At 40.7% G+C, this 14,457-nt stretch overlaps 2 protein-coding genes across 8 annotated transcripts in view; one reads left to right on the top strand and one right to left on the bottom strand.

The window, feature by feature from the left end:
• KIF13A (kinesin family member 13A) overlaps nt 1–14,457 on the top strand; it is a 204,652-nt gene that overhangs the window by 77,366 nt on the left and 112,829 nt on the right. For all 7 annotated transcript variants that reach the window (XM_027601410.2, XM_027601408.2, XM_027601412.2 and 4 more), the window contains exon 3: nt 1,112–1,124. In XM_027601410.2, the coding sequence (XP_027457211.1) occupies nt 1,112–1,124 (13 nt within the window). The remainder of the gene's footprint in view (nt 1–1,111; nt 1,125–14,457) is intronic.
• Nucleotides 13,443–13,989, bottom strand: LOC113926472 (LYR motif-containing protein 4-like). The gene has a single exon (XM_035728475.1). It carries the CDS (start codon nt 13,925–13,927, stop codon nt 13,652–13,654), a length of 276 nt encoding a protein of 91 aa, XP_035584368.1. The 5' UTR covers nt 13,928–13,989; the 3' UTR covers nt 13,443–13,651.

The following is a 14,457-nucleotide window of genomic DNA, read 5'->3' as shown; positions in this document are numbered from 1 at the left end:
TCTGAGGTGAGGGTCTAAGGGATCCTTTCAGCTCAGTCTTGGAATTCCAAGATGATTTTCCAGCTTCATCATTATAGGAATGTCATGATTTTCTTTCCCTAGATTTAGAACTGTAGAGTTGTCTACCTGATTTTGGAATCCATGGACATTCTTCTCTTGGAGCTCCGGGTTTTATCTAGGGCCCTCAGAGCTCTGTGCGGAGCGGTGGGCCCAATGCTGGAGAAAGGTCACTGTGCTATTTTTGCCTGTACCTTTTGATTTCCATGCCCTCTGCGCTTGAAAATCCGTTTTGTTATCCTCCAGATTTTATTCTTTGTGAAGAAGGAATAAAGCCACGGGAAAAATTCCCTTATTTCTACTTCACAATAATTTCACAGTTTATGAATGGATGATATTGGAGGTTGATTAAAAACGACTACATCAGGAAAGCTACAAACTGTCAAAGGATCGCATTGCATAATCATAGTTCAGCTTTTTAATTTTGTATACATGGAAAACATTCGCAGAGCAAGTCAGTCTACTGGTTTGTTACTTTAAAAACTGTTTGCTTTTCAGAGTTTTCTCCAGGTGGTAATTTCAGTCATTTTTGAGAAATGGAAAAATTAAAGATTAAAAAAGTGCATCTGTGGCTGGTAGTGGGAAAAGGCTATAACTTGCTCTGAAATTTCTCTTCGGTGTTGAAATATGTGAAAATTGTTGAGAACCGTGGCTTTTATTTATTTATTTTAAAGACTTATTTATTCATTTGGGCGGGGGGAGCAGGGGTAGAGGGAGAGAGAGAATCTCAAGCAGACTCCCCTCCAAGCCCAGAGCCCATTGTGGGGCTTGATCCCATGACCCTGAAATCATGACCTGAGCCGAAACCAACAGTCGGACGCCTAACCGACTGAGCCACCCAGGTACCCCATTAAACAAATAAAATAGTCTATCACTGCAGGCCATAAAGTGAATTTGTCTTCTCACCTTTGTAAAATAGAGTACCTTTCAGATCATGTTATCAAGATGCTGAGTTTCTCTTATGTTTTTTTCTCTTTCATTGCTTCCCTCTGATGTGGCTGCTGTGTTGACAACCCTTTCTACCTGCTGCTGAATTTTTGTTTCCATCATTAAGGAAACCTCCCAAGGTAAGCAGTGATGCGGAATTTGGCATGCATACTAAGTGTGCAAATATCCAAGACTTCATCCATCACAGTAACCCATGTGGAACACCTCTCCCATTGAGAAAAAAATTGGCATTCTAATTAAAACTTAAACCATGAAAAGAACACTTATGTCAGTAATGACATAAAATTAGAATGCTCCTCTACATTTGCAAAGCACTTTCATACATTATTTCATTCTTGGAATTAATGCTCTGGTCCTCAGAGCAAAGCTGTCAGCTTCCTGTTTCTGTTTGATTGATGATGAAATGAGGCTCAGAGAGTGAAATGGTGTGTCTTATTTTACACATTGGGTAAGTGGAGAAGCTGGGTCAGTAGAGTATCACCACCTAGAAAATGGAAAGACAAAACTGGTAACATCATGGAATGATTGTTGACTGGAGAGATGAACTACCAAGAATAGTTGATGATATCAGGGAAATTCTCCAGACGTTCAGATAGTGTTTTAGCTGCCCACCAGCTCCTTGTGTTCTGTTACAGTTTCTAGCGCCTCACAAAGTCCACTGACTGGAGTTGTTCTCCTTGCTCTGGCCAGCCTTCAATGGCATGTTTACCAGGGGAGTAACCCATAAGTTAGAGAGTAGGTGGGGAAAAAGAATATGAGAAGGAGGGGATCTGGATGATCAACTCCTGAATAATTGAAGGCTGATTTTGTTACCGGTGAGTATTTTATTGGGTATCAAAGGGACACTTAGTGCCAAAAGGAAGGAAAAATTCAACCAGTCCCTGACTAATAATGCTGGTCATAACTTTGGTCTCTGAGATGGAATCAAGACAGGCTAATCACCCCCACCCCCCATTACATGGTCAGAATCTAAGACATGCTGGTGAGGGTGTAAGGCATCTAGAGTAGATTTGGCTTACTTGCCTCTCAGGCAATAAAGGAAAATCTAGCTTAGCTCTTAGAAGTGGAAACCCACCAAAATGTTAAATGTTAGCCTTTATGTTTACTGAAGGCAATATAGGAATTGTCCTTGGCACTAAAAGTTTCAACTCCAGCAAGGAAGGTACATATTGAATAAATAGTATGAGATCTTTTAAGAAAGAGGAAATATATGATGTTATAGAAATGTAAGCACTGGCATCTGGCCAACCCTGAGGAATTAGAAGGTTCTCCCTGAGCACTTACTGATGTGGACATAGTCCCAAAAAGCTGCAACCAGAAAAGTGTCTGTGCTACTCAGAAAGATGTGAGTTCCCCTAAGTAGCTTTTCCTTCCCTTGCTTTTGGTCCTGAAAGTTTCAGAACAGACTGTCAACCTTGTGATGCATTTAATTCTTTCCCCACAGAAAAAGGCAATGAAATCCTAGGCAATTTGATATATGGCTCCTTAGTGAAGGAAAAGCACTGAAATAGGGGCACAAAAATACATTTAAAAAAAATCACTAATTTCTTTATACATATAGATTTTCTGGGTTATTTTCTATTCAGTATATAGAGTTTGGTGGTTTCCTTAAGTGTTCTGTTGATAGTTCCTAAGAAGTAGCATGAAATTTTCAAAATAAAATCAATGTGAAGTCACCACATTTAAATATATGTATCTATGCATGTCATACGGCACATCTGAGAAGTATAAAGATGGTCTTGAAATAAGTGATACGATAGAGTGTTATTTTGAAAAAAAGACTTTAAAATAAATAAGGTCTTTTCTTGCAGAAACTAAACATTGACAGCAGACAGGAAAGGGAAAAGTGTTTTTAATGATGATTACATAAACGAAATTTCATTGATTTTAAACAATGTGATTTTTTTTGCAAATTACATATCTGATAAAGGGTTAATATCCAAAATCTATAAAAAAACTTATCAAACTCAACACCCAGAAAACAAATAATCTAGTTTAAAAAAGGGCAGAAGACATGACCAGACATTTTTCCAAAGAAGACATCCAGATGGCTAACAGACACATGAAAAGATGCTCAACATCACTCACCATCAGGGAAATACAAATCAAAACCATGATGAGATACCACCTCACACCTGTCAGAATGGCTAAATTAACAACACAGGAAACAACAGATGTTGATGAGGATGCGGAGAAAGGGGAATCCTCCTACACTGTTGGTGGGAATGCAAGCTGGTGCAGCCACTCTGGAGAACAGTATGGAGGTTCCTCAGAAAGTTAGAAATAGAACTGCCCTGCAACCCAGCAGTTGCACTACTAGGTATTTACCCAGAGGATACAAAAATAGATTTGAAGGGGTATATGCACCCTGATGTTTATAACAGCATTAGCAACTTCAGCCAAACTATGGAAAGACTCCAAGTGTCCATTGACAGGTGAATGGATAAAGAAGATGTGGGGATATATACAATAGAATATTACTCAGCCGTCAAAAGGAATGAAATCTGACCATTTGCAACGACTTGGATGGAGCTAGAGAGTATTATGCTAAGTGAAATAAGTCCAAGAAAGACAAGTACCATGTGATGTCACTCATATGTGGAATTTAGGAAACAAAACAGATGAACATATGGGAAGGGGGAAAAAAAGAGAGAGGGAAGCAAACCGTAAGACACTGAATAATAGAGAATAAGCCTGAGGGTTGATGGAGGGAGGTGAGTGGGGGAGGGGATAATTGGGTGACGGACGTTAAGGAGGGCACTTTTTATGATGAGCACTGGGTGTTATATGTAAGTGATGAATCACTAAATTCTCCTGAAAACAGGAGAATTCTCCTGGGGTAGAGAACATAGGCACAATTTAGTATAAAATCAGTTGTGTTAAAAGCCACAAGAGGCAAAATATTTGTGGAAATCATAGGATGAAGGGTCTCATTCTGACTTCTGCAGATCTGAGGACAGCTAGGACTGAAACTAGTATTAAAAACCTGTGCTTGAAGGCACTGGAGAAATTCCAGGTTAGTAAAGAATTACCAAATCAGGATCCAAGAAATGGTGGAAATTTAGAGAGGTGAGCCCGGTTTTTGAGTGTATGCCATTCAGATAGAGCAGCTTAAAGGCAGAGCAGTGTTTCTGACAGCCTCATGGGATCTGGGGAGCCTAGGAGGACAAAAATGTTGGAGTTCAGAATTTACCGGAGGTGGAATCCTTGGTAAACTTTTTATACTTTGGGTTGGCAGGGTAGATTGAGATGCAGCCTTGGGTGAGGTATAAAGATGGAAACAGAAGTAAACCTACCCTCACATGGATTACCGTGTGGTTATAAGTTCTTTGTGTGATCCAGGAAGTCTCAAGCACCAAAACTGGATCAAAGTGATCCTAGAATGGAGGTTCCCATAGGCACCTGGCAGAAGCAAATGTAATCCCAAGCCTCTAAAGATTCCACAGACCATTTTAAAAATACAGTGTCTGGCACACAATCAAAGATAAAGAGGTGTATTACAAGATAAGGCAACATGGACAGGAAATAGCAAAAATAATAAAAAGTAGAAATAGACCCATAGATACTTCAGATGTTCAAATTGTTAAGCATGAACTTTAAAGTATATTTAAAGTGATAAAAGATAAAACCTTAAAATGTTGGGGAGGACAGAAATTATAAAAAATGACAAAACAGATTTGGAAAATAAACCAGTAGAAATTCTTACCCTGACAATCTCAAAACTAAAATTAAGTTCAGTGTTAGGGTTTAGCAGAAGACTAGATCCAGCCGAAGAGAGAATTAAATAACTAGAAGATAGGTTAGCAGAAATAACAAAATGAAATACAGAGACAAATTGTGCTGAGACAACTGGACATTAGCATGCACAGAAATGAATTTAGATACAGACTTTATATCCTTCATAAGAATTAACTCAGTGTGGATCATAGACCTAAATATGAGATGCAAAACTGTAAAACTTCTAGAAGATAGTGTGGGAAAAATCTAAGAGATCTTGGTGTTGCTGATGACCTTTTAGATGCAACATCAAAAGTGTGACCTGTAAAAATAAAATTGATTAGTAGAATTCATTAAAAGTACAAACTTCTGCAAAGGCACTGTGAAGAGAATGGAAAGAAAGCCACAGACTGGGAGAAAATATTTGCAAAATACATCTGATAAAGGACTCTTACCCAACATATTAAAAAAAAAATCTTAAAATTCAACAGTATGAAAATGAACTACCCAATTAAAAGATGGGCAGAAGACCTGAACAGACACCTCACCAAAGAAGGTATACACATGGCAAACACACACACATGAAAAATGGTTAATTTCACATTAAAACAACAAGATGCCACTGCACCCCTGTTAGAACAACTAAAATCCGGACACATCTGACAACACCTAAAGCTGGTAAGGATGTGGAGCACCAGGAACTGTCATTCATTGCTGGTGAGAATGAAAAGTGGCCACTTTGGAAGGCAGCTTGGAAGTTTCTTACAATGCTAGACATATTCTTATCATATAGCTATGTAATAATGCTTCTAGGTTTTTACCCAAATGAGTTGAAAATTTTTGTCCGTACAAAACCTATGTGTGAATGTTTTCAGCAGCTCCATTTATAATTGCCAAAAACTGGAAGCAACCAAGATGTTCTTCAGTAAGTAAATGGATAAACAAACTGTGGTATATCCATACAATGGAATACTGTATGAATTATCAAACCATGGAAAAAACATGAAGGAACTTTAAACGCATATTGCATAGTGACAGAAGCCAATCTGAAAAGGCTGCATACTGTATGATTCCAACTATATGACATTCTGGAAAAAGCAAAACTACAGACATTACAAAAATTATCATGTACCTGGGATAGTACCCATAGCATGTGGAAGCTACAGAATGACTGTTGGATGCGTGAGGAAAGGAAAGAAAGAAAGAGAGATCTGCTGGAGCGGGAGGACACTCACCAGTTTAGCACAAAAAAAGGTTGGAGTCCAGCTAAATTTTTACTTCCCTTCACTGATGGTCAGAGCCACTTTGCTAGAGATTAAGCCAGAGAACACTGTCTGCCCTGGTTCCATTCTCAAGAAAGATCCAAATATCTGGCTAGTCCATTATCCAGATACTTGTTTCTGGCCTGAACCCAGAGTTCCCATGAGATCTTACAAACTGCACGAGAGACATGGATTCTCTTGTCATTGATTTGTGTTTTAAGGAATATTTTTTTGTGTAGTTTGTCTGGGCAGTTGTTGAAATTTTGTCTAATTATGTGATGATGGTAAATAATGATAGTCACCTACCTACAAGACACTGTTTCTACTATGTATAAGGATTTTGAATATTTGGTTGAGTTAGCACTGTTCCTACCCAACTGTTGTGCAGGAAAGTCTCATATTCTTTATATTCATCCCTGCTACTATACTCTGAGAATCCCATTTCCAATGTTACTATTAATAGTATCTATCTTTAACTCAGTACTTACAATATGCCACATTCACTTTAAATCTAAATTAAATTCAGTGAAAACTTGGTTGCCTTCAAAGAGGAAAAAAAAAATCAGTGGTTGCCGGGGGAGTGGGAGGAGAGAAGGGAGGAACAGGGGAAGCATAATTTGTTAGGGCATTGAAACCATTTTGTATAATACTATAATAGGGGATATATGACATTATGCATTTATCAAAACTCATAGAACTGTATAGCTGAAAAGAGTGAACCCTAATGTAAATTGTGGGGGTTAGTAATTATCAGTATTGGTTCATCAATTATAACAAATATTACACACTAATCAAGTTATTAATAGATGAAACTGATGGGGGGTACCCAAAAAAGAGGGGGTATATGGGACCTTTGCACCATCTGCTCAGTTTTTCTGTACACCTAAAACTGCTTTAAAAATAGTCTATTAATTATAAAAAAATAAATGTAAATTTATCATACCAACAAAATAAAAAAGGAAAACCATGTGATCATCTCAGTAGATGCAGGAAAAGAACATTTGACAAAATTCAACACTTATTTATGATACAGACTTGAAGCAAGCTAGAGAGACACAGAAACTTAATGTGGTAAATGGCATCCATTCAAAATCTACAGCTGTAATCATACTTAATGGTGAAGGACTGACCACTTTACACCTAAGATAGGGAATAAGGCAAGGATACTATTTTAGCCACTTCCATTTAGCATTGCCTGCATGTCCTGGCCAGTGCAATAAAGCAAGAAAAAGAAATTAAAGATATTCAGATCAGAAAGGAGGAAGCAAAAGCGTCTTTATTTATAGGCAATATAGTCACATACTTGGAAACATTAAGAAATCTCCAAACAGGGGCGCCTGGGTGGCTCAGTTGGTTAATCGACTGCCTTCGGCTCAGGTCATGATCCTGGAGTCCCGGGATCGAGTCCCACATCGGGCTTCCTGCTGAGCAGGGAGTCTGCTTCTCCCTCTGAACCTCTTGCCTCTCATGCTCTCTATCTCTCATTCTCTCTCTCTCTCAAATAAATAAATAAAATCTTTAAAAAAAAAAAAAAAAGAAATCTCCAAACAAGTTCCTAGAACTTAAAAATGGCAAGGTGGCAAGAAAAAGGTCAAAATACAAATTGTATTTTTCTATACTCAACGATAAACAATTAGAAAATAAAATTTAACAGAAGCCCAATAATTTACAGTAGCTTCAGAAACATTCTGTACTTAGGGATATACTTAATGAAAAGTACACAAAACCTTTTTATTAAAGCCTCACATATATTTGGTCATTTGATTGTAGATGGATCTGCCAAGAGAAGAGTGTCAACTGTGTTCATGGAATGATAAGGCACAAAGTTCGACATGAAGGGGAGTCTTGGGTGGCTCATCTAGAAAGAGGTTGAATGCAAATCCAGCTCTGGAAGGCCTTGATGCCAGGGATGGCCCTTGATACCTTCAGTGTCTCTCTGCCACCTATTTTGACCAAAGCAGTGGGCTAGTTGAGGCTCTGTTTCAGTAGGTTTATGTGAAAGCAGAGCGTAAAATAAATTGGTTTTGGTTGGAGGAGGCGGGCAGCTGGAGATGGCATTCCATAAAATGTGCCAGAAAAGAGGTAATAAGGGCCGGGGCTGATGCAGTGCCAGGGGACTGGAGAAGAGGAAGGGTCACATTATCAAAATTTTCAGAAATAGAGTATCCAGGACTTGGATCCTGAGAGCATATAGGAGACAATATAACAAAGAGAGTCGGAGTGGACTTTGGAGTTTGAAACAGAGTGACTGACAATCCAGCAGGAACTCGAGAAGAAAGAGCTGGTTTGGTGCAGGGAGAAGTTGGTGGGTTGGGTTTTAGAGTGGGTTGAATTGGGAAGGATTGGCAAAGCATCTGATATTGATGCCTAGCGATTATGCAAGGTTTGCAGTCTCTGCCCTAGGAAGGTCGGGGAAAATCTGGTAGGGAGGAGAGAAGAGGTGGAAGGAAGGGATATCTATTAGGTTGTCAAGGAAGAGAGGATTAAGAAGAACAGAGGACATGAGAGAATAGAAACTGGGCCTTGGGACTCATCCTGCTCTGGAGAATGGGGAGAGGAGGAAGAACCAATAAAAATAAAGGGAAACCAGACACTCACTGTGGCCCGGCTGGTGGGGGTGGCATCTGGGAGGATACTTAGACACTGGTTCTTTTCAAATTAGGTTTCTTTTGTTCTAAAAGTTATTTTTTCTAGTGTTAAGGCAAGGAAAAGATGAAGCTATTTCTCTGGTTGACTTTTAAAAGTTAGATGGAATTTTTTTTTTTTTTATAGCGTGTGTATGTTGCATGTTAGAATGGAAAGGGAAATTTATATTTGTATAAATTGTCTTGTGCTATGTATTTGGACTTTTCTCTTTGGCAAGTGTTAAATTTTGTAAGTGTGTACTCCTGAACAGAGAGACATTAATTTTAGCATAGTCCAAGCACATACCTTTAATCCTCTTGCCAGTAGCTCTTATGCAATGTTTATAGGAGTGTGTCCTATTTCCCTTAAAAAGAAAAGCTTTTAGACAAACATTGAGACACCTGCTTTATGCCTCCTTGTTAAAACAAAACAAAATGAAAAACAAAGAGGCTTTGCCTCCTAATTTTCAGTGTGGAGGTAGGTGTGTTTTTCCTTATCAGTGTGACTAGTTTTGTGTCCAAACTTTTGTCTTAGATGTATCAATTGCTAGTTGGTTCAGCCACCTTCTCATAAACTTTGGATTTTGGCAGGAGGTGGTACAGAGGGGGAAGACACCTGTGTGTGGAGAATCACTATCTAATTATGCCAGTATGCATGCTCTGTCGCTGAAGAACAGGGAAATGTCCTCAGTCCCAGTAGCTTTGCCTTTAGAAAGGAGCCAGTTCCAGTTCTCCCTGTTGGCCCTCAGAATGTCTGGCACGTTCTAGGAACCTTCACTTCTCCTGCTTTGTCATGTCTGGCACAAGTGTCTTACTTTCCTGAGGAGCTACATTGAAACACACAGAAAAACAAGTGAATTCTTCCTCCTTTTCCTGTTTTCTGCTCTCTCAGTGTTTATTGAACACCTTCCGTGCGCCAAGTGAGCACTGCAGGGCTAGAGTAAGTTTCTGACCTCAGACCATTCAGACCCTCTTATTCATAGAGGAGATTGATGGGAAGGAGTGAATTTGGCCAGAACCATCCAGTGACAGAGCTTGGCTCCAATCCAAGGCCTTCTGATCGCCTGTACTTTCTGTTACACCACGTGGGTGTAAAGCAGGTTTTCTGTTTGTTGGGTTTTAGGGAGCAAAGATAGGAGGAAGCAGTAAGAAGGAAGAGTTTGGGGAAGATGTAAATGTCTGCAAGATCACTTCCTTTTTTACTCAGTTTCCTTTTTTTTTTCTTTAACTCTTCATCATTGTGTTTAATACCTCAGAAATTGGTGTATGATTTATTTGAACAATTTGATGTTAATTAAACTCACTTCACATGTTTTTTTATTTTATTTATAAGTGTGGTTAGGAACTACTGAACTTCAAGGTGTTCGATCCCTCCTATATTTCCATAATTTTGTTGGCAAAATCGTGAGCAGGAGAAAATGACATTACAGTGCAAGTGTAGTAGAATCCTTGGAAGAGTCACACCAGTGTACCAAAAATCTGACTTTGTAGAAATTGCTCAGAATAAAGGAGGGGACAGTCTTATGATGCACAGCTTATGCCATCTCATTCACTTTTTACAGTTTATGACTACGGTCATTTTCTGTTGCCTCTCCCACTTCACTTGGTGAATTTCTGAAAACCAAGGGTTGGCCTCAGCTGAGAGGAGTTCTAGAATGAGAGAGAGAGAGAGAGCGAGCACAAGCAGGGGGATTGGCTGTCCAAGATAGCCACCGTGCAGCCCATGTGGCTTTTGAGCATGCGCTGTGTGGCTGCTCAGGACTGAGATGTGTTACACATGCAGAAGGTACATCAGACATCGGAGACTTAGTATGAGAAAAAATACATAAGGTAAATATTTTGGATAGACCAGGTCAAATAAAAAATATTAAAATTTGATTTTATCTCTTTTTTTAATGTGTGTCTGAAAACATTTTTAAATTACGTATGTGGCTCACATTATATTTCTATTGGACAGCACGGTTTGCGGCCAAACACATGGCTGAGGATGGAACATCTTTTCAGCATCCGTCCTGAGCCTTGTGCTAGCTGCGTCAGGTCAGATGGCTCTGTAACCACCCCTTACATTTCTGCCTTTATAGCTGTGTCTCAGAGTGGTGTACTGCACAGACTCCGTGTTAGCATCACCTTCCTGCTGTGTGTTCTTCCTAGGAATCTTTTTTTTTTCTTACGCATTCAAAAGTCATTTAGTAGACAACTATTAATTGAGAATATTGGTGAAAAGTCTTGTATGAGGAGGTTGTAGGGTTCACGAGGTGATTAAACCCATGGTCCCTGCCCTCTACAAATCCAAATGTAGAAAGGAGGATTAAACCTTCAGCCCCAGGATGCCTGGGTGACTCAGTTGGTTAAGCATCTGCTTCGGCTCAGGTCATGATCCCAGGGTCCTGGGATCGAGTCCTGTGTTGGGCTCCCTGTTCAGCGAGGAGCCTGCTTCTCCCTCTGCCTGCTACTCCCCCTGCTTGTGCTCGCTCCCTCTCTCTCTCTCTCATTCTGAGAAATAAATACAATTTTTAAAAACAAATAAATAAACCTTCAGCCCTGTAGGTAACAGAAAATAGATTATGATAAACATCATTCACTGGTTCAGTATTTTATGAGTTCCGAGGAAGAAAGGCTTCATAACTACAAGTGGGGCTCGAGGAGGACCTTCACGTATGGGTATGATTTCAAAAGGCAGAGATACGGGATAGCAATCAAGATGTATTTGAGGAACAGAAACAAAGTAATTGATGTTAAAGGAAAATTGTTTCTCTAGTCACAACACTGATCCACACTTGTGGCATTTCCACAATAAATGATTCTCTAATTCTCTTTGGATAACAAGTGGATATCCAATAAGGCAGTTCAGCTTTGACACTAGCCGTCCAAGTTAGCCCAGATGGCACAGGTTAAGGGCTCAGTCCCAGAAGACTGCCCTCACTTCAGGCACAATAATCACAAGTAGTGTGTCCCCAGATTACCCGTACTTCCCTCTGACTTTGCTACAAATCAGGGCTTCCCAGGGCATCCTCCTCAGGTTCAGTAATTTGCTAGAATGGCTTATTACAAGATTCAGGGAAACATTTACTTAGGTTTACTGGTTTTATTATAAAGGGTACAGTTGAGCACCCAGATGAAGAGGTATGTAGGGCTAGGTCTGGAAGGGTCCCAAGCACAGGAACTTCTGTTCCTCTGGAGTTGGGGTGTGTCACCCTTCTGGCACATGGATGCATTCACCAAAGCTGGAAGCTCTCTGAATCTTGCTATTTAGCAGTTTTAATGGAGGTTTAATAATGCAGGTATGATCAATTATTAACTAATCCCCAACGCTCTCCTTTATCCAGAGAATTGAGGGCTGTGGGGGCTGAAAGTTCCAAGCTTCTGATCAAGGCTTGGTCTTTCTGGCAGGCATCCCCCCTTGTGAAGCTACCTAGGAGCCTACCAGGAGTTGCCTCATTTAGAACAACAGAGGCTTCTATCACTAGGGAAATTCCAAGGGATTTAGGAGTTCTGTGTCAGGAATAAAGGCCCTTGTGTCACTCACAAAATTCCAAGGGACTTAGGAGCTCTGTATCAAGAACCAGAGAGGAGGGGCACCTGGGTGGCTCAGTCTTTAAGCGTCTGCCTTAGGCTCAGGTCATGATCCCGGGGTCCTGGGTTTGAGCCCCGCATCAGGCTCCCTGCTCCACGGGGGGCCTGCTTCTCCCTCTCCCACTCCCCCTGCTTGTGTTCCCTCTCTCGCTGTGTCTCTCACTGTCGGATAAATAAAAATCTTTAAAAAAAAAAAAAAAAGAGAGGAAAACCAGGAATATATTTACCACCATATCACAGCTGCCTTGAGAAGTGCAAACTCTGGTTAGATTGTGGAAAGAAGTTGCACATTAAAATACTGGGAAAGGAGACACCTGGGTGGCTCAGTTGGTCAAGCATCTAACTCTTGATTTTGGCTCAGGTCATGATCTCAGGGTCGTGAGATCAAGCCCCATGTCGGGCTGCGAGCTCAGCGTGGAGTCTGCTTGAGATTCTCTCCCTGTCCCGGTGGCTCCCCCCCCCATGCGTATGCTTGAGTACGTGCGCACACCCACACACACACACACGCGCGCTCTCTCTCTCAAAAAATAAAGTAAAAAAACTTGGAAATTAGGTAGCTTATAGAGGGTTTGGGAGTCTGGTGTCAGTCTGGTAGCCTCTGAAGAATCATTTAGGACTTTTGAATAAAAAAGTTACGTGGTCACACTATCATCAGGGAAATGCAAATGAAAAGCACAATGAGATACCACCTCACACCCGTCAAGATGGCTAAAATCTTTTGATAACACAAGAAACAACAAGTGTTGGTGAGGATGTAGAGAAAAAGGAACCTTTTTGCACTGTTGGTGGGAAAGCAAATGGATGCAGCCACTGTGGAAAACAGTATGGAGGGTCCTCAAAGAATGAAGAATAGAACTACCCTATGATCCAGTGATTCCACTACTGGGTATTTACCTAAAGAGTATGAAAACACTAACTCAAAGGGGTATGGGCACCTTATGTTTATAGCAGCAGTATCTACAATAGCCAAATTATGGAAGTAGCCCAAGTGCTCATCGATAGATGAATGGATAAAGAAGATGTGGTCTGTATACACAATGGAATATTACTCAGCTGTAAAAAAGAATGAAATCTTGCCATTTGCACCAACATGGGTGGATCTAGAGAATTTTTTTTTCGGGAGACAATTCTGTTTATTGTCAACGGAGAAACAGAGGGTGGAGGGGCTCTATACAAGTGGTGGTGAGATACAAAAGAGGGGTGGGGTTGAGAGGAGACACAATAATACACAGCATTATTCTGAACCAGCTCCAGCTCTTCACTCTGACACTTGAATCAAGGAGAGCCAGCCACCCTTTTTCACTAAGGCTACAGAAGAATGGAAACCGGACTCAGTTTATCAGCTCCTACAAGGCAGGCTGAGCAAGAGGCTATTCTAAGCTGATGGAAGAGGCCACTTGTGGTCTGGGGGGAGCCCCCACCCCAAGCGCAGAATGGATGCTGAAGCTGGTGGTGGCTGGTCCCGGCCCCCTAGGTCCTAGGCTTCTCTTGATTCTCAATGATAAGCTTGTCAGTCGAATACATTTGGCCGATGTGCACTTGTCGATGAATTATTCCAAGGTCTCTTCTGGCTTTATTCACTAGGGCTTGAATTTCTACAGGATGCTTTACATTCTTATTTTCTCTGAAGGCATCTCTTATCCTCCTGACAGCGTAAGTTCTGTAATTGTAGGCGCTGAAATACTTGCTCTCTCTCAGCATCGCCCGGTACAGATCTAACACTTGTGCACGGCTGGAGGCTGCCATTTTGGAAAGAAAAAAAAATAAATGGGTCCTCTTCGAGAAGGTCCCGAGCTTAACCTAACCCACGAAACCTCAGTCTATGCAAAACCACGAACGAAATAAAATAAAATGCGGTGGGGCTCGGTCTTGCCAGCGGCCTGGGCCTAGGCCTGGGTGAGCACCGGCCCGTGCCTGGGGTCGCTGGGCGTCGCACGCCACTTCGGATCTAGAGAATATTATGCTAAGTGAAGTATGTCAGAGAAAGAAAAACACCATATGATTTCACTCACATATGACAGACAAAACAATGGAAAAAGAGACAAACCAAAAACAGACATTTAATTGTAGAGAACAAACTGGTGGTTGCCAGAAGGGAGGTGGGTGGATGGGGGGCGGGGTATGAAACAGGTGGAGAGGATTAAGGAATGCACTTACCACGATGAGCAGAGTCCTGTACAGAATTGTTGAATCACTATATTGTACACCTGAAACTAATATAACCCTGTTTGTTAACTACACTGGAATTTTAAAAACTTTTTAAAAGTTACGTGATC

The sequence above is a fragment of the Zalophus californianus genome, chromosome 7, assembly GCF_009762305.2.
Source record: "Zalophus californianus isolate mZalCal1 chromosome 7, mZalCal1.pri.v2, whole genome shotgun sequence".
Taxonomy (NCBI): domain Eukaryota; kingdom Metazoa; phylum Chordata; class Mammalia; order Carnivora; family Otariidae; genus Zalophus; species Zalophus californianus.
The sequence above is the reverse complement of the archived record's forward strand: the minus strand, read 5'-3'. Positions and strand labels throughout refer to the sequence as shown.